The sequence below is a fragment of the Onychostoma macrolepis genome, chromosome 05 (genome assembly GCF_012432095.1).
Source record: "Onychostoma macrolepis isolate SWU-2019 chromosome 05, ASM1243209v1, whole genome shotgun sequence".
In the NCBI taxonomy this organism is placed as follows: Eukaryota; Metazoa; Chordata; class Actinopteri; order Cypriniformes; family Cyprinidae; genus Onychostoma; species Onychostoma macrolepis.
The window spans coordinates 22,653,598-22,671,479 of record NC_081159.1 but is presented as its reverse complement, the minus strand read 5'-3'; the positions used below and the strand labels follow the sequence as shown (position 1 = coordinate 22,671,479).

Genomic DNA, 17,882 nt, shown 5'->3' with positions numbered 1-17,882 from the left:
TGTGAATATAGATAGATATCTGTTATTCTAATCTTTTTATTTATCAAATACACCTGAAAAGAAAAAAATCATGATTTACCAAATATATAGCACAACTGTTTGCACTTGTGATAATAAATGGTACTTGAGCACCAGATGAATAGATTAGAATGCTTTCAGACGGATCATGTGACACTGAAGACTGGAGTAATGATGGCTGAAAATTCAGCTTTGCCGTTACCGGAATAAATGACAATTTTCTGTTTAAGACAGAAAACGGTTATTTTAAACTGTAATAATATTTCACAACATTACTGTTTGAGCTGTATTTTGAGCATACTTCTTACAAAAACATCAAAAATCTTACCGACCCCAAAATTTAGAACTGCGGTGAATGTTAGAGGCATAAACATTTTTTTCCATAAATTTATTATGCATGTGTGATTGACAAAATTCAAATATACAAAATTGAAACGTAAATTACAAAAATATAACATTTCTCTGAGAGTTGTATTTGTGTCTCTTTGTACTTTAGTGGGTAATTAAGCATGACAACCAATGAAATGCATGTTTAAACCTTACTGTATAACTCAAATACAGAGTACATGTTTATAGATGAATCCCAGTTCAACTGGAATTTTTTTTTTTTCATGTGTTTTGTTATATTACTTATATATTGTGTTTTATTGCTGTTTTACATCTCAAAGACAACATCAGTAAGTGTATTTGTTTTTTTTAGGTGTAGCCAGTTAGTCCTTTAAACTGTTTGATCTGAGATTCTAACAGATCATAGTAGATCCTGGTTTTGCTGAAGTTTTGCCTGTAAAGCAACAGGTCCTCCACTGTAAGAACATCATGTTTGCCTGTCCATACAGTCATGCTGTACCTGAGAGAGAAGATGAGATGTTAAACAGAATCTCATTTACAAGGCTGACATTAAGGCAGAAAACAATCAACTTCACCAGTGAATAGAAATGTATGAACGGTCCTTTAAATTTGGCATCTTAATGTCAAATAATCCAAAGCACAAATAACATTGTCATTAAAGAATTCCTTCTATTGATGCTTTTTCATGGTACAAATAAAGACCATACTTCCCATTCACTTGTCTGAGTAGTTGAAAAAATGTACTTGCACAATCGCCTTTAAAACAGCTGTTGAAGAGCAGCAGAATCTCTGTAGAGGAGGCTTAATACCTCAGAACTGACCTCCAGTAAAGCAATGAGTTGCTATTCCAGTCACAAACAAGTGTAATGGACAAGACAGAACCAAATTATCCAGCAAGAAATTACTGAGCATTAGAATGAACCTGATTGTGTCCTTGCTTATATAACACAAATCAGTCACCGAGGTAATAAAAAGGCTCCGTCACACAGATGTGTGGCTTAATAGCCTCTATAATAGTAAATATGGACATACATTTAAATAGACTGATTAATGGAGAATTTCTCACCGGTCTGACTGCTTCAAGAGCCACTGGAACTGTGGGAAGGACACAGGAAGGAGAGCTGCTCGGACTGGAAATGTGACTGGTTGCTTTAGAGATCTGCATAATTCTTCCATCTGATGAACCATCTCCCAGCTATAACCTTTTTCCCAAACAACACAAACAACAAATAATAATCAAAGTCTGAATAACAATAATAATCGATTATTAAGACTGGAATACACCAAGGGAAGTCGAAACAAAAAGCTGGGGGCAAAAAATTAAAGTACTTTTATTTTCATACAAGGACAGACCAAATAGAAGCTCAGCTGCTTTTCATTGTGATTTTGATTTGATTTAAATGCTAAATAATCTGTGTGTGTATATATACTGCCATTCAGAAGAGATTTTTCAATGTTTTTGAAAAATGTTTTTTTCCTCACAAAGATTGCATTTTTAAAAATAAAAATACAGTAAAAACAGTAATTTTATCAAATATTATTACAACGTTTAAATTTTCTAAAACTGTTCTCCGTTTAAATATTTATTTTAAAATCATATTTTATACCTGCTATGGCAAAGCTGAATTTTCAGCAACCATTAATTCAGCATTAAAGATACTTTAGAAATCATACTAATATGCTGATTTGATGCTCAAGAAACATTTCTTACTGTAATGTTGAATACAGGTGGGCTGCTTAATATTTTTGTGTAAAATGTGAGCATTTTTCAGGATTCTTTGATGAATAGAAAGTTAAAATAACAGCATTTATTTTATATAGAAATGACTTGTAACGTTAGAAATGCCTTTACAGTCACTTTTGATCAACTTAATGCATCCTTTCTGAATAAACATCTCACTTTCTTTACATAAAAGAAAAATCTTACCGACCCCAGTCTTATATATAGCTCACTTCTGATTGTCAATAAATACAAAACTTTAGTCAACTTAGTGTAGTAACATTCTTACCGGGATTGTCTGCATCTACATCCCATCCAGTGGTCCAACCCAAAGAGAGAACATCATTTTCTGATTTTTGCGCAACTTCCTGTAGAAACACATGAGGGTCCAGAGGGGTGGCTGTGCCTCTAGGGCCAGGGACAATATCAGCATTGATCCACACGGGTCCCTGCAGCTGATCTCGGACATCTTCCAGTAGAGTCATGGATGGGGATACAGCTGCGAGACTGTGAATCAAAATCCACTCATTCATCAGCAGCAAAGACAGTGTGGGAGAAATCAAACTAAACAAGCATGACTAGTGTCAACATGAGCATTATTAAAATTTAAGAATATAGAGCTGTGCTGTGTTAAAAAAAAAAAGAAAAAATCAGCCACCTTTTGAAATCCAATTTTATTCCTTTGCCTGATTTCACAACTTCTTTAAGCCAGTCCTGCAGAGTTATATCACTGTCATTGTCAGGTGGGTGGGCCATAATAGGCACTTTTGGATCTTGACCCCTGAGAAATACATCTGCTTCAATCATCTGTGCAGAACCTCAATGAAGAATCAAATCATGTAACACATTATTTCTTAAACTCGATTATGATATATGGTCGTAAGAAAAACGTAAGAGTACTGTAGGAGCAAAGCAAATGCTGCTTCATATTTGTACTCACCTTGTAGAGCCTCTGTGAGTTTGCTTTTACTGTTTGCTGCATGATACCACTCAATATCAGCAGCATCTTTTCTTTGTATCGTCCCCTTGTTGAGGAAATATTCCAGTGTATGTTCGCTCATTGGTCCTACGAATATGCAACATACGAATTTACACTGATTCTTTTTCATCTGAACCAATGCAATGATAGTATCTGATTGGACAGCTAGCAAGCTAGCTTTCTTACCCTTGGAGTTTGACAGTGAGTGTAATTTGAGGTAGCAAACGACCAAAGATGCGATGACTGTTGTACATAAGACAAAACGATACCATTTATGTTTAACTAACCCCATATATTGTTATAAGTAATATACTTTTTCGACCATAACATTTACGTTACGACTGCTAACTTCCTAAACCGGTAGCATGAAGCATTGTGGGATATGTAGTTATTCAGTCCTCTGTCTCTTTCACTTCACCAAAAGTACAGTGCCAGTCAAAGGTTTGGTTATTATGAATAGTAATTAATTATAACGTCATTAATAACGATGAAAATACGTTTTAAAGCACAAAAAAAGTATTTATTCCCATTCCCTGTGTGAACCATGATATTTAAATTTTTCATTTTGTAAAGATATTTATTCATGCGCACTTGTAATTTCTAAAAAAAAACTCATTTGGAAGTATAAACTGTTGGAAAAGGCAGGCTATATAATGTTTGTCCAAATATTTGACTACAAAATTTTCAATATCTATTTAACATTATATAACTGTTGTGAAGCTGTAGAGATAAAAATGAAACGGAGATTGGTGACACATCGTTTTCGTTAGCACTGTCATTCAGTTAAGACTTTTTTATTTGTTGGCTTTTGATGCATAGATGAGGGAGGATTTAATTTTATAATCCATTTAGCTGTGCATTATGCATATTAGATCCTATCAACTGTTTAGAATTTTTGGTTATTTTAAGTTCTGTTATTCTAGGTTATTCAGGGTTACCTGATGTTCTGGTTCATCCTATGTAATGGCACAAAATATATGAAAACATTGCAGGTATTTGTCTTATGAAATAATACAACATGAAACTTCATTCTTTTCTCATTCTTTTAAACATCTTTATTGTCAGTTTCTTTCATTTCAGTGGAGGGTTGATTTGGCTTAGAGGACTGCTCATCTTGAGCTGCAGAGCTGTCAGGAAAAAAGAGATGCTGTGATCCACAGCCGTCTGCAGAGCATCTACAGTCTCTTCCTCTGCTCCATTCACTCTCCTCAGAAGCCTCTGTTTTTGTTTTACGGTCTTTGTGTGAGAGGCCCAGTTCCTCTAGCTGCACCTGGAGACGTTTTTCCAGATCTTCGGTGTTTCGCGCCAACATGTAGCTCACCTTCCTCTGATGTGCCAAAGCCTCCTCTTTGTCATTTAACTGGAGAGGGAAGACAGCCAAAAAGTAGTAAACTCAAAATGTATAGTGAAAGTATATAGAAAAGTATATCAAAATTTTGAACATAGGTCATAATTAAAAGTTCACTGACCAGATCAAGCAGCATATGTAGAGTTTCATTTGAATCGGCTGTTATCTTTCCTTCGCTTGTTGTGGGCAGACATTTCTTTAGCCTTTCACCTACACTGAGAGACCCTTGCTTCCCTTTAAAAAATAAATAAATAAATACTAGAAATAAAGAGAGTGGCATTGTAACTGTGCCACATGAAACTGCAGTAATGGTGTCTAGCAGAGAGAGTACAAGGAAAAGACGGACCAGTTGTAGAAATGAGCCAGTGGTCTTCTTATTGGTTAGAGCAGTTTTCCGTTTTTGGTCCAGAATATGCATTCACATTTTATTATTTTTATTTTATCCTATTTGATTTTATTTGATTTCATCCTATTTGATTTTATCCGATTTGATTGCATGAGCCAGGTCTATCATCATAAACTAGACCTATTTGAAAATTTTTATTAAATGTAAATAAAGCTTAGGATATTACATAAATATTAGATGAAAAACTTAAACAGTTTGAAGCAGTACAATTGCTGGAATTAAATAAAAACTAATACTTGAACTATAACTAAAACAGAAAATAAAAATGAAATCTGATAATGTCATATATATATATACACACACACACACAATTGTATATAAACAATATTGAAAAATCTAGATGTTAATAAAAACTTTAATTAATGATTTATGTGACCCAAGACCACAAAACCAGACATAAGGGTAAATATTTTGAAATTGAGATTTATAAATCAGCTTTCCATTGATGTATGGTTAGGATAGGACAATATTTGGCCGAGATATTTGAAAATCTGGAATCTGAGGGTGCAAAAAAAAACAATAACAAAAAAAAAACGCCTTTAAAATTGTCCAAATGAAGTCCTTAGCCATGCATATTACTAATCAAAAATTATGTTTTGATATATTTATGGTAGGAAATTTACAAAATATCTTCATGGAACATGATCTTTACTTAATATCCTAATGATTCTTAGCATAAAAGAAAAATCAATAATTTTGACCCAAACAATGTATTTTTGGTTAATATACCCGTGCTTACCTATGACTGGTTTTGTGGTCCAGGGTCACATATGTAAATGATACTAAAATTACACAAGGCCCTAACTTGAGCCAATAAAAAGCACAATTTACGATATCATTTTTGTCAGATTTTATTGCTGATTTTACATTCTTTTTAAACTAAATAGTACTCTAGTTTTGGAGATTTCTGTGGACAGTTTTAATGAAAGTGACATATGTTACACTGCATGATTTTTCTCAGTTTTAGCTATACAGGTGAGCAGCACTTTACCTCTCTCATGTCTTTGGTAATTTGGCTGGTGTCTGTCCGTCTCAGCCTGCCGGAGCACGTTCTCACCAACTCTCCTTAACTGCTGCTCAAAGGCGATGCGGAAAGCATCCATCATGACGTAAGCCTCCTCCTTCCTCTTCTGCTGCTCCTCCAGCTAATGCAGACAAATGCATTGTGTTACAAGACCCTCAAAGACAAATGAGCAAAGCCAACGCTGTAATGGATTTAATACATGTATTGGCTGAATAGGAGGGTTAATTTGCAAGGTAATGGAACAGAAGAATTGACAAATACAAGACGAGCACCTCTTGCTTGAGCTGGAGAACCTGTTTGCGACTTGCAACAGCACTTCTAGCACAAGAGCACGGCTCACCCCCATTAGAGTTACACTGACATGCCCCATACACTGCCAGCTGAGAGATAAGAGGACAGAGAGCTGTTTAGTCCAGAACAAAGCTGTTTAACACAGACTACAATTCATCAACATTACCTCTAGTGCCGAACCGTCTGTTCTCAGGCTGCATGGAGGCTGAGTCCTCTGGTAGTCCCTTCTTTCCTTAGCACTGAGCATGGACAGGAGCTCCAGACATTTCTGGCTCAGAGCTAAGACACAGAACTCATAATTATGCACTGGAAACAAACCAGCAGTTGGGTCCTGAAATAAATGCAAGAAATATGATGTGACTTACAAGCATTCTCTGTCCTTTGCTCCTGATGCTCTCTCATTTTCTCCTCGAGTGCTTTCTTTAGGGCTTCGTTTTCTGCCAACACCCTGAAGTGGTACAGACATGAACCAGTGGGATGTGGGCATTTTTAAAGTGACATGAATTTAGAATGTCGACAGAGTGAAGATGCCAACTTTAAAGGCGTCTTTTTGCATGGGTATACCTCTCATACTTTAAAATCCATGAGTTTTCCACATTCTTGAACTGCACCTGGTTGAAAGTGATCTCCCATTGCAGTGCATTAACCTCCTGTGTGGAAAAGAATTCAAAGAAATGAGATCATATTTGTTAGGAAAATGCTTGAATTAAAAATGATTAAAAGCGATTTAGTTATTGTTTGAGCAGGACACCTTTTCTAGGGCCTTGTTCCTCTCTTCACTCTTCTGAAGCAGTATTTTAGTATGACAAGTTGCTTTGTCCAAGATTGCCTTAAGGGACAAAATGTAGCACAGGGCTTTAAATCACTTCATAAATGACCTAATAAGTAAATTAATAATCAAAATATTTTGAAATACCTGTCCTTGCAAGATCCTAAGAGCCTCATGTTTTCCCTCCAGGTGGCGATGAGTGACCTCCAGTTCTGTGCGTAACAGCTCCACTTCCTGATACAGAGCGAAGATTTGCATACACCTGAAGCATGTTCATATGTGAAGATGTATATCTTTTCTTTACTCCGTTCAAAAACTCACAGGGGTGCTACTTTTCTTCAGCTTGTCCTCTATTGTGTAAGACATGGAAAATATTTTGTTGGAAAATCTCATTAGTAAGTTTACCTCTGTGACCTCCTGTAGTCTTCTCTGCAGCTCTTCACTTGTGTCCTCAGAAGAGCTTTCTACAACAGAACGCAGTTAGATGTAAAAACCAGAAAAAAAACCCACTTGTTTTTTGCAGGTCAGCACATGATTTCCTAGGTTTGCCAACACATCATATCCTGGTAGTAGTGTGGTTCTCAAATGACTATTGTTGAATATTTGTTTAAGTACAGAATTGCTCAAGGGAGTATACAAAGTTCCCTCCCTGATAAGAAACAGCAGGTGTTGACTTCACCAAATAGGCTGCAAATCAACAGAACATGCACATCAAAAACCCCTGGTCAGACATTACCAGGAAGTTATCAATAGCTTTTAAACATGAAAAATAAACTCTATACAGTATAGCGTAGTCTGCTCAGTGTCCAAGAAAGAATCTAAGAGGTCTGAAGGGGTTTAAATGACTTTAGATACCAGTCCAGAAGACTAACCCGACTGTCTTTTCTCCCACTGTGCAGCTCGTTCAGCTTCCAATTCTTCCCTAAAAACAGCATACATGGCTCTGCATGATGTCCAAGAGAAGGGTCCATTGCTTCTTTCGCTGCCCCCTTTGATTGGTCGTGACTGAGACAGGAAGCCCAGAAACTTTCCCTTACTCTTCATTTGTGGGAGATGGTCATGATGTCCTCTGGATCTGGCCCCCATGCCATCACCTAGATCCCCCTCTCTCATGTCATCTTCTGTGGGGCACTGAGGGCATAAACCCTCACCTTGCATCACAATAAACTAAAAAAAAAAATAAAAAAAAAGTCTGAGAGACGAAAAAGTATAGGCTATCAGTTATGTTTAGTACTACGCCTAATTAAAGACATTAAAACTGAAGTATATGTAAATATCATGTTTGACAGTCAAAACAGAAGACATGGAGATGTTAAATCGAGCTTGATACTTTCTGTGTAGCTTACTGGTGGTCAACTCGAAACGATAGCCTACTTTTATCGTTCCTCGAAAGTAGAAGTTAGAATAACAAGGTTAGACAATAAAAATATAACCATTACAAACCTTTAAGAAAACCTCGGGGGGCGAAAATTCCACCTCAAGACTTTCCGCTGACTTCGTGACGATGTTAAACTAGTAAAGGGGCGTGTCTGAACCAACAGGTGCTTTATTACAAAAGTACACACTATAGATCGTGAAATATGTCGCTCTAAAGCGGAGTTTTCAAGTGTTTCAGTTCCAGGTACCCCCAATAAGATAGCAGCAAAAATAACCTTCATTAAAATCATTTATAAAAGCTACTAGTATTTTCCTTTCCCATTTTGAGTTTCCACATGAACGACTGTCTTAACCAATAAATAAAATAGAACAAGGACAGATAAACTGTATAAAAACAAAAAATAAAAAGATTGTTTCTTTTAACCATCATATATAAAACTGAATCTATTTTTTATTTTGCTATACATTATATACAAATGTAACCACATTTATACACCTAAAATATACAGAGCATCTATTTTAAAACATATACAACAACAAATACCTGACACATACCTTTCCACTGACTCCCTGCTGTATCTTCAGCCCCTCAGCAACAGTAACAAATATGGATTCAGAGATTTAATAAATAAATAACAAAACAGCCATCAAAGTTGCAAACATTGATTTATTGCAGTCACTTACTTGACTGAAGTGTAGATTGTCTACTTCTCAGTCCCAGAGCATTGTTGCACCGTGACAACATAAAACATTAATTATGGCTGTAAACTGTCATACTATGTTCTGTTTTAGAGATACTTTCACTAATATCCTCTGGGAAAAAAAAAAAAAAAAAAAAAAGTTGAAACTATACAGAACACGTACATTTCAACAAGTAGAATATATGAACATTTCTCTACAGCAACATACTGTGTTGAGGCACATAAATATCTACAAATAATTAGCAAGTTAAAACATTAAACAAACAAAAGCAAAAACCTATGACCTAAAGGTACAACATCTGCATCAGGGCAAGTGATAGTAAATATGTCCATGGCATGTGATTAGTCAATCACTGTCATATTCCTCGATTAAGAGGTCTTCCTTATCCAAAAGGGCTTCTGTGCTTGTGGGCTGGGGCTGGCTGGCAGAAAGTTCCCCTGGAGGATCCTGGCTGTTTGGCAATGTGGGCTCAGTTGTGGCATTTCCTGCTGTGGATTCTGGGTCAAGGGACTGAGCAGCAGCAGAATCTTCATTTTCACTGTCAGCATCCAAAATGCCAGGGTCTTTGTCATTAAGTGCTTCAAGTCTCAGCCTGAAAATAAAGACATGTATTAAACCATTTGAGAAATCTTTCAAATGCAATAACACTTCAAAGTTTTGTTTATCTCACCTTCCAGGAAACCTCTTTTGAGAAAGATGGCCAACATTCTGGATGAAGGCTATTTGAGCTGAAAGATGAAAAATATTAAATGGAATAAAAAGACAAAGCTGAATTATGTATGAGGAGAAATGCACCATTCATTTTTGACCAGAGTCATGCATACTTGTGTAGGAGGCAGGAAAATAATAAATATTGAACTTGAAAGATTATGCAGTTTGATTCCATTTTTTAAAATAAATTTAATTGTGTATTTGTGTACTTTGTGAATGCTAAGGTCACATGTTCACCTTGATTTCTCATTGGGTTGGTGAGCTTTGCAAGGTAAGGCACCAGTTCTGTCAGGAGGCTCACAGGAGTAAGGCAGAAATTTAAGAAGAGCGACTGTGCGGTCAGGTAATTCTCTCGATACTATCACAAAAACAGGGTTAAAATATATCAATATGATACATTTAACAATTGCTTAAAATTCTGAATAATACAAAAGTACAACAGATAGATAAAGTAAAATTTAAATATACCATCTTGTTTATGTGTAGCCAATGCGGTTTATGAAGAGGCCTGAATCCAGCATTGGACTGGCAGCTGGCTTGTGCTCGAGAAGAGTTTGAGTGCATAAGTCCTCTAGTGGCCACTGATGAGCCATATTCCAACATAGTCGACCTTGACTGAAAAGATGAACACCATTTCAACAAATTTGTTGCTAAGATACTACATAATGGTAGTCCTCAGAAATCAAATGTTACATTTGCAGTACAATCAGAGCAACCCTGCATATCCCTGTGTGTGTTATTATGGAAATCCAATAGCATTTGCACTCACGCTCCATTCTGCTGTCAGGAAGTCTGCATCAGAGAGGTACTCGCTGGCTCGTGCTATATCCTCCACATCCGAAAAGAAGTCAGGGTAGTTTTGATGCAGGTAGAGGTTGAAGAATTCCCCAGACATATGGGAACGTTCAATGACAATCTGAGGAAAATATCACAATCAAAAGATTGTTAGAACATTAAAGCAGATGAAACTTTTTATATAGTGAAATTTACAACATAAATTAATATTTACTTCAGGATCAACAAGTAGTTTGTCCCTCTGATGATCTGTTAAATGTGGAGGCAGCTTGGGTGCTTGAGAGCTTTCATAGCTTTCACCTAAAAATCACATGCCATCCATTGGAATAAATATGAGTGAATTTCATAGTAATTGGAGAAAAACAATTTGGAAAGAAAGATTTAAAAATGGGAGTTGAAAACGACTAACGTTTGCAGTAGAGGATTTTCCCTAAAGCTCTGAAAAGGAAAAGTGAAGCATCTTTGCCTCCAATAGCTGGGCTTTCATCCTGCATGTCTGTTGATTTTGAAGACTTGCTCCTGCCCTTTGTCCTCGCGACAGGTTTTGCTATGGATTTGCCCTTCTTGGAAGCCCAGAGTCTTTTCTCCAGGCAATTGTCTGAGAATTGAAAAGAATGAATGCATAATTACAGCTACATACTTATTTTAAAGAACAACAGAATAAATTACTTGTTATATACTAAATAAACAGGTCCAGTAACTATTTTCTCACCAGTAAATGAAGAAAACTGCAAGCTGTTGATGGCACTGCGAATATCTCCTGAACTTCCTGAGCAAAGAAGATCTAGAGCACCTTTATCAGGAACAGAGATCCTGCCAGAACTCTGCAAAGACCATTTAAAGATATAGATATGCTGAGTGAAGTATTATGGATATCAGGGTTAAAACTATCTACTCAGAAGGCATAGAAAAACAAACCACACAACCCACCTTTCCTGCCTCAATGGTTACAATGCGACTTAGGACCTTCATCGTCATGGTGGGGGCCACAGGGTTAAAACTGAAAAAAAGAGATGTTTTACCTATGACAACCTTGGGTTCGAATATTTTTAACTAAAGATTTATGAAAAATGAAATTGTTGTATTTGTACCTTATGTTGTGAATTTCAAGTTCATGCAGAACATCCTTAAAGAGAAGTCTGGAGTTCTTGTCCCCGCTGAGACTATCAGACACAATCAGCACCAGTGGGCACCGGCCAGTCTTAATAAATTTCCTAAATGAACAAGCAACAAAAATAAGGGCAATGATATACAAGATACCAGTGATAACTAATTATTAACAATACTTCAAAATATAGTACTGGTGCTCACCTGAGTATATCGTGCAAGCACCCTGGTTGCCTATAGAACTGGTTTGGAAATTCCTGAGATAAAACAAAAAAAATAATGGGAAAGTGTCACTCAGCTTCTCAATTTTAATTTAATATTATTTACGTTCAGTTTCTCATCATCTTTTTCATCAATTGCTTTTTACTTGCCCAGCTCTTTCTCTTTTGTATAATGCGTTTCAGATTTATGCAACAAAAAACAAAACATCAACATCAGTGATATCTTTGAAGAGTTCTGTGCAGCACCTCTATAAGAATTATTTTCCTGTCTTCAGTCACTTTCTCTCCGCTCATTTGTAGACGGTTGTATTTGTTGGCTCTTAGCAGGAACTCTTGGAATAACCCTGTCTGTGAGCTGCCATGGAAACTGTTAAACCTTGAATCTGTTAGAATAAAAAGGTCAGAGGAATAAGCTAACAAAAACATTTCATAATATACAGAGAGACTGAGATTACTTCATCCATATATGATTCTGATATGTGATAAAAATAGGGGTGCTAAATAATTATCACTGACTAGATATTAAGCATGTTGTAACAACATGAACATCAGTCACGACTAGTAAGAAGAAGATTCCTGACCTGGATCAAAACTTTGTGTGAACAAATCCTCAGTTTTGTACTGAGTGGTGGTGGAGGGATTTGACCACTCTTGGATCTGAAAACCCAAATCCTTGGCAAGGACTCGAACAGTTGCTGTCTTCCCACATCCTGCAGGGCCTGTGAGCAACAGAATGGCGCCACCCTGTGGAGCCATAACCACAAATACAACACAGGAGTATGAAACAATTCCCAAATGATTCAATAAACATACATCACCCAAAATACATGTCATACTTGTCAGACCTTTTTTGATTTGTCCAAAGCAACTCTCAACCAGCTTTCAACTTCTTCAATTTTCTTTTTGTGGACTGCCAATTCGGCCTGGCAGAGAGAGAGAGAAAAAAAAAGCATTTAAGCAACAATGCTTGTAGACTGAGATAAAAGCGATATGAAAATGTAAAGTAACAGACAAATGTGTTCTTAGGGGCACAATCCATCTCAGAGTAAAATAGTTTGTATGACCTAGACTAGAGTACTCAGCCCTACTCTGTGAAATCTAATTTACTGCAGTTTTTAGATCAAACGCATCAAAACACTCTTGAAATAGTCATAAGTCAGCTTTACTTCAATCAAACACCTAAAAGTGTTAGAGAGGCATTGGAACAAAACTGCAGGAAGGTGAATTTTCCAAGAATTATAACAAGCACCTCTGAGCCTCACACAATTTGTGTACCTGTGATTGGGGAGCATACATATCCACCCAAGGCTCATCCTGGTCTGCTTTATATGCTTCATTTGACACACTGATCTGGTTGCTGGACAAATGAGGATCTACTTTCCTCTTCCTGGATTTTTTCTCTGCTTGGTTCCCAGTAGATGGCCAGCGGGTAGTTTTGCTTTCCTCTGAGAGAGGCCCCTTTTTCAGGGACCTGTTCACTCCTCCCAAAAGTTCACCAAATGATGGTTCCACCCAGCTGTTTATCTTAACAGGAAATACAAGCAGAACACATATAATACATCAGTATCAGGAAATTAAGAGCATCCACATCCAGTGCGCAGAGGATCTTTTTGGATACGAAAAAAGAAATAATGATTAAAAGTACTTTCAAGGATGTTACATACTTTTCCAGAGGACTGCTTTCCTCCCAGAGACAGCTTTGACATTATCAATTCTGACGTCCCATTCAGTTACTCCATGCAAAACTGTGCTGGGATGAAAACCAAATAATTTGCGTAATTTATAAAATTATGGGATAAAAGATAGGATTCACCTTTGCGAGCTTACGAGAGGAGGACAGCAGTAAATGTTAGTATAATTACTTGTATAAATCACAAGTGGAGCAAACATAAAGTAATATTCTGCTGCGTGCTACCAGAGCAAACCTTACTACAAAACATGTTTTAGAAAAATTTTGGCCAAGTTTATTAATCAAAGTTCTGCAAGTTCGCTCCTGACCGTTAGCTCGACATAACGAAAGCTAGCAGTCATTGTCAAGTTATCAGGCCAAATAAACAAAACCGTGGCTAGTACACTGTTTAGGCAATACAGTATTAACTTACCCTGGTCATTTCTGCAGATGGTCTTTGTAGAACAACAATGCCGACTATTTTTGGTTGAAAGTAACAAGTAACATTGTGCTAACTATCCCTTTAAAGCTGTGGCGAACCGCCCCTCTGCTGGCGCACATTGATGACGTCATCACGAACACGACACGATTTTGAACACGTTTTTATGTTGATCTATTCTGTGACAAGCACATAAGAAGATATGACCAACGGGTTATTTACATATCTTATGTTTTTGTGTGCTTATTGATACTGAGTATACATCTGAGATTTGTGGAAAAAGAGCTGTGTTATTAATTGCATTATTTCCACGTGCGATACCTTGCAATGAAAATCATGAAGAGACCAAACATTCTTCTTACAGGTAACGTTAGTCTACATTTTATTAGGTTGTTCCTAGTAATAAATGTAGTTTGAATGTATTAAGTAGGTACAGCAATGATCAAAATAGTAGTAGTAGTAGTAATAATAATAAAATTGTGTTTTGTCATGATTGCTAAACATTGATATGCTTCCTCATGAACGGGCAGGAACCCCTGGTGTAGGAAAGACCACTCTAGGCAAAGAGCTTGCTCAGAGGACAGGACTAACCTATGTGAATGTTGGTGATTTGGCACAGGAGGGTAAGTTATTGTTCTTTAAAATAAAAGTTTGTTATTTTTAAGAATTGGTTTTAAAAATATATATTTTTCTCTTTAGGTCAGTTGTACGAAGGATTTGATGAAGAATACCAGTGCCCTATATTGGATGAGGACAGGGTATGCACTATTGTAATGGATCTAAATGGATCTAATTGTTCCTCCTTTAATTGGATGATGTAGTCACATAATTTTTACAGTGTAATCTTGAACAAAATACATTTTATAGTGTTTTATTAGATAGGGGTAGGGTATTCAGCAGGTAATTGAAACCGCACTGATCACCAGTCAAAAGCAAATCCAACAGGCTGCATATAATAAAACAAAATGTTAATGACAATTTCATTGTTTTAGGTTGTGGATGAGCTGGAGGACAAAATGGGAGATGGAGGCATCATTATTGATTACCATGGCTGTGATTTCTTTCCTGAACGCTGGTTTGACATTGTTTTTGTCCTCCGCACAGACAACACCAATCTCTACAATCGTCTTGAAAGCAGGTTTGTGTTTATAACGGTTAACACTAATGGTCATTACATATGTGATATTTTAGTTTTGACCTTTTTGACTATTTGAAATCTTTAAAACAGATCTGGGATGAGCAACACAGTAAACATTTGAGGAGAAAAAATCATTTTAAATCATCCTAGGGCAGAGAAAAGTTTCCCTTATTGGCAAATCATCCATATAGCATATTCAGACAGTCTTCTGTGATTAAGGGCCTAATGTACTGTTCAGCAGTCATTTACGTACTGTGTGGCTGTATGCTTCCTGTTGCAGTGATTTAATTATATCTTTCATATTCAGAGGATACACAGGAAAGAAGCTTCAGGACAATGTGCAGTGTGAGATTTTCCAGACTATCTATGAGGAAGCCATGGAAGCCTACAAGGAGGAGATAGTCCACCAGCTCCCTAGTAACACTCCTGAGGACCTGGAGAGGAATCTGGAGCAAATTGTTCAGTGGATTGACCAATGGATGAAAGACAACAATTGACATGGGACATTATATTATATGTCAAAGTAGACAGACATCATATTTCATAGTTATTGTTTGCCCAGGCAGTGTTGTTTTTTTCACTGTCATTGAGCTAAGGACTTAAAATGCGTGGGGCTGTTAAAAATTACTCTATTTGAAATGTTAAACTTGCTTCCAAAATGAATGGAAGAAATAAATATTTTTGTACAGTATTTAAAAGAGCCTCTTTCTGTTGACTAGTTTTATTTTTTTTAATAATTAAATAATTAAATTATCAAAGAAATTAATTCTTTGATAAATGATTTTTTAGCTGCCACCAAATACCAGAAACATTTTACCTCTATTAGTAAGTGGAATTGAGGATCAAATCTAATTCACAAAAATAATGGTAAATTACATGGGCGTTTCTCCTCAAAAGATGGATCACAAGTACATAATTAGTTTATACTTAATTAGATTAATTTGGCAACTCTTAAACCAGTGGTCTCAAACTCAATTCCTGGAGGGCCACAGCTCTGCAGAGTTTAGCTCCAACTCACACCTGCTTGGAAGTTTCTAGTGATCCTGAAGACCTTGATTAGCTGGATCAGGTGTGTTTGATTAGGGTTGGAGCTAAGCTGCAAAACTGTGGACCTCCAGGGATTGAGTTTGAGACCACTGCCTTAAATGTAGCTACACAAAGCCTGCGTCCCAATGTGCATACTATCCATCCTAAATTCTATGTGATATTAGTAATTTTCAATACTATTTAGGGCAGATAGGGTGGATAGTGTGCACATTGGGACGCAGGGTAAGTCTTATTTCTAGTAGGGAAAAAGTCACTCATGATGGAGAGTCAGTTTTATTCACGTTTCATCAGTCATTTAAAATTGCTGTTTCTATTTTTGCTTTATAATTTTATTTTCTCTCTTATTCTCTCCGTTAAATCAAACCATCATATCTACAGGTGCTGGTCATATAATTAGAATATCATCAAAAAGTTGATTTATTTCACTAATTCCATTCAAAAAGTGAAACTTGTATATTATATTCATTCATTACACACAGACTGATAAATTTCAAATGTTCATTTCTTTTAATTTTGATGATTATAACTGACAACTAAGGAAAATCCCAAATTCAGTATTTCAGAAAATTAGAATATTGTGAAAAGGTTCAATATTGAAGACACCTGGTGCCACACTCTAATCAGCTAATTAACTCAAAACACCTGCAAAGGCATTTAAATGGTCTCTCAGTCTAGTTCTGTAGGCTACACAATCATGGGGAAGACTGCTGACTTGACAGTTGTCCAAAAGACGACCATTGACACGTTGCACAAGGAGGGCAAGACACAAAAGGTCATTGCAAAAGAGGCTGGCTGTTCACAGAGCTCTGTGTCCAAGCACATTAATAGAGAGGCGAAGGGAAGGAAAATATGTGGTAGAAAAAAGTGTACAAGCAATAGGGATAACCGCACCCTGGAGAGGATTGTGAAACAAAAGCCATTCAAAAATGTGGGGGAGATTCACAAAGAGTGGACTGCAGCTGGAGTCAGTGCTTCAAGAACCACTACGCACAGACGTATGCAAGACATGGGTTTCAGCTGTCGCATTCCTTGTGTCAAGCCACTCTTGAACAACAGACAGCGTCAGAAGCGTCTCGCCTGGGCTAAAGACAAAAAGGACTGGACTGCTGCTGAGTGGTCCAAAGTTATGTTCTCTGATGAAAGTAAATTTCGCATTTCCTTTGGAAATCAGGGTCCCGGAGTCTGGAGGAAGAGAGGAGAGGCACACAATCCACGTTGCTTGAAGTCCAGTGTAAAGTTTCCACAGTCAGTGATGGTTTGGGGTGCCATGTCATCTGCTGGTGTTGGTCCACTGTTTTCTGAGGTCCAAGGTCAACGCAGCCATATACCAGGAAGTTTTAGCGCACTTCATGCTTCCTGCTGCTGACCAACTTTATGGAGATGCAGATTTCATTTTCCAACAGGACTTGGCACCTGCACACAGTGCCAAAGCAACCAGTATCTGGTTTAAGGACCATGGTATCCCTGTTCTTAATTGGCCAGCAAACTCGCCTGACCTTAACCCCATAGAAAATCTATGGGGTATTGTGAAGAGGAAGATGCGATTATGCCAGACCCAACAATGCAGAAGAGCTGAAGGCCACTATCAGAGCAATCTGGGCTCTCATAACACCGAAGCAGTGCCACAGACTGATCGACTCCATGCCACGCCGCATTGCTGCAGTAATTCAGGCAAAAGGAGCCCCAACTAAGTATTGAGTGTTGTACATGCTCATACTTTTCCATTGGCCAAGATTTCTAAAAATCCTTTCTTTGTATTGGTCTTAAGTAATA

The 17,882-nt window shown here is 37.1% G+C and overlaps 4 protein-coding genes across 6 annotated transcripts; 1 reads left to right on the top strand and 3 right to left on the bottom strand.

Moving 5' to 3' along the window:
- Nucleotides 1-385: 385 nt before the first annotated feature.
- Nucleotides 386-3,457, bottom strand: fam151b (family with sequence similarity 151 member B). The gene is made up of 6 exons (XM_058776142.1): nt 3,252-3,457; nt 3,027-3,152; nt 2,745-2,904; nt 2,376-2,593; nt 1,433-1,568; nt 386-865 (listed from the first exon to the last, which is right to left on the bottom strand). The coding sequence occupies exons 1-6, from the start codon at nt 3,355-3,357 to the stop codon at nt 715-717; spliced, it is 897 nt and encodes a 298-aa protein (XP_058632125.1). The 5' UTR covers nt 3,358-3,457; the 3' UTR covers nt 386-714.
- Nucleotides 3,458-4,094: 637 nt separating this feature from the next.
- ccdc125 (coiled-coil domain containing 125) lies at nt 4,095-8,686 on the bottom strand. 2 transcript variants are annotated; one of them, XM_058777299.1, is made up of 12 exons: nt 8,347-8,686; nt 7,776-8,070; nt 7,309-7,367; nt 7,051-7,137; nt 6,886-6,963; nt 6,699-6,784; nt 6,500-6,582; nt 6,301-6,413; nt 6,116-6,223; nt 5,811-5,964; nt 4,535-4,647; nt 4,095-4,425 (listed from the first exon to the last, which is right to left on the bottom strand). In XM_058777299.1, the coding sequence occupies exons 2-12, from the start codon at nt 8,059-8,061 to the stop codon at nt 4,111-4,113; spliced, it is 1,482 nt and encodes a 493-aa protein (XP_058633282.1). In that variant the 5' UTR covers nt 8,062-8,070; nt 8,347-8,686; the 3' UTR covers nt 4,095-4,110. The 2 variants fall into 2 exon arrangements, with proteins under 2 accessions (XP_058633282.1, XP_058633283.1); XM_058777300.1 differs by lacking the exon at nt 8,347-8,686 and having other exon boundaries at nt 7,776-8,091.
- A 243-nt stretch (nt 8,687-8,929) lies between these two features.
- Nucleotides 8,930-14,054, bottom strand: rad17 (RAD17 checkpoint clamp loader component). 2 transcript variants are annotated; one of them, XM_058777297.1, is made up of 17 exons: nt 13,919-14,054; nt 13,481-13,566; nt 13,092-13,340; nt 12,662-12,739; nt 12,398-12,560; nt 12,063-12,199; nt 11,800-11,852; nt 11,580-11,702; nt 11,419-11,488; nt 11,201-11,312; nt 10,898-11,086; nt 10,703-10,788; nt 10,463-10,609; nt 10,162-10,308; nt 9,931-10,051; nt 9,653-9,710; nt 8,930-9,574 (listed from the first exon to the last, which is right to left on the bottom strand). In XM_058777297.1, exons 2-17 carry the CDS (start codon nt 13,520-13,522, stop codon nt 9,328-9,330), a joined length of 2,022 nt encoding a protein of 673 aa, XP_058633280.1. In that variant the 5' UTR covers nt 13,523-13,566; nt 13,919-14,054; the 3' UTR covers nt 8,930-9,327. The 2 variants fall into 2 exon arrangements, with proteins under 2 accessions (XP_058633280.1, XP_058633281.1); XM_058777298.1 differs by having other exon boundaries at nt 13,481-13,561.
- Nucleotides 14,055-14,148: 94 nt separating this feature from the next.
- On the top strand, nt 14,149-15,736 carry ak6 (adenylate kinase 6). Its single transcript, XM_058777301.1, has 5 exons — nt 14,149-14,288; nt 14,455-14,547; nt 14,624-14,682; nt 14,917-15,062; nt 15,370-15,736. The coding sequence occupies exons 1-5, from the start codon at nt 14,252-14,254 to the stop codon at nt 15,557-15,559; spliced, it is 525 nt and encodes a 174-aa protein (XP_058633284.1). The 5' UTR covers nt 14,149-14,251; the 3' UTR covers nt 15,560-15,736.
- Nucleotides 15,737-17,882: the final 2,146 nt, after the last annotated feature.

Excerpts from the sequence above, each read along its gene's own strand:
- fam151b (XM_058776142.1), bottom strand. The coding sequence starts at position 3,357 with ATGGGGTTAGTTAAACATAAATGGTATCGTTTTGTCTTATGTACAACA. Across the intron at positions 2,594-2,744 it reads ATAAAATTGGATTTCAAAAG|TCTCGCAGCTGTATCCCCAT; the intron begins GTGGCTGATTTT and ends TTTGATTCACAG. Across the intron at positions 866-1,432 it reads CTCTTGAAGCAGTCAGACCG|GTACAGCATGACTGTATGGA; the intron begins GTGAGAAATTCT and ends CTTCTCTCTCAG.
- ccdc125 (XM_058777299.1), bottom strand. The coding sequence starts at position 8,061 with ATGCAAGGTGAGGGTTTATGCCCTCAGTGCCCCACAGAAGATGACATG. Across the intron at positions 7,368-7,775 it reads GTGGGAGAAAAGACAGTCGG|AAAGCTCTTCTGAGGACACA; the intron begins GTTAGTCTTCTG and ends GTTCTGTTGTAG. Across the intron at positions 6,964-7,050 it reads TTAGGATCTTGCAAGGACAG|GCAATCTTGGACAAAGCAAC; the intron begins GTATTTCAAAAT and ends TTGTCCCTTAAG.
- rad17 (XM_058777297.1), bottom strand. The coding sequence starts at position 13,522 with ATGTCAAAGCTGTCTCTGGGAGGAAAGCAGTCCTCTGGAAAA. Across the intron at positions 11,489-11,579 it reads CTTGAAATTCACAACATAAG|TTTTAACCCTGTGGCCCCCA; the intron begins GTACAAATACAA and ends TCTTTTTTTCAG. Across the intron at positions 9,575-9,652 it reads CAAAAGAGGTTTCCTGGAAG|GCTGAGACTTGAAGCACTTA; the intron begins GTGAGATAAACA and ends CTTTATTTTCAG.
- ak6 (XM_058777301.1), top strand. The coding sequence starts at position 14,252 with ATGAAAATCATGAAGAGACCAAACATTCTTCTTACAG. Across the intron at positions 14,289-14,454 it reads ACCAAACATTCTTCTTACAG|GAACCCCTGGTGTAGGAAAG; the intron begins GTAACGTTAGTC and ends ATGAACGGGCAG. Across the intron at positions 14,548-14,623 it reads TGGTGATTTGGCACAGGAGG|GTCAGTTGTACGAAGGATTT; the intron begins GTAAGTTATTGT and ends TTTTCTCTTTAG.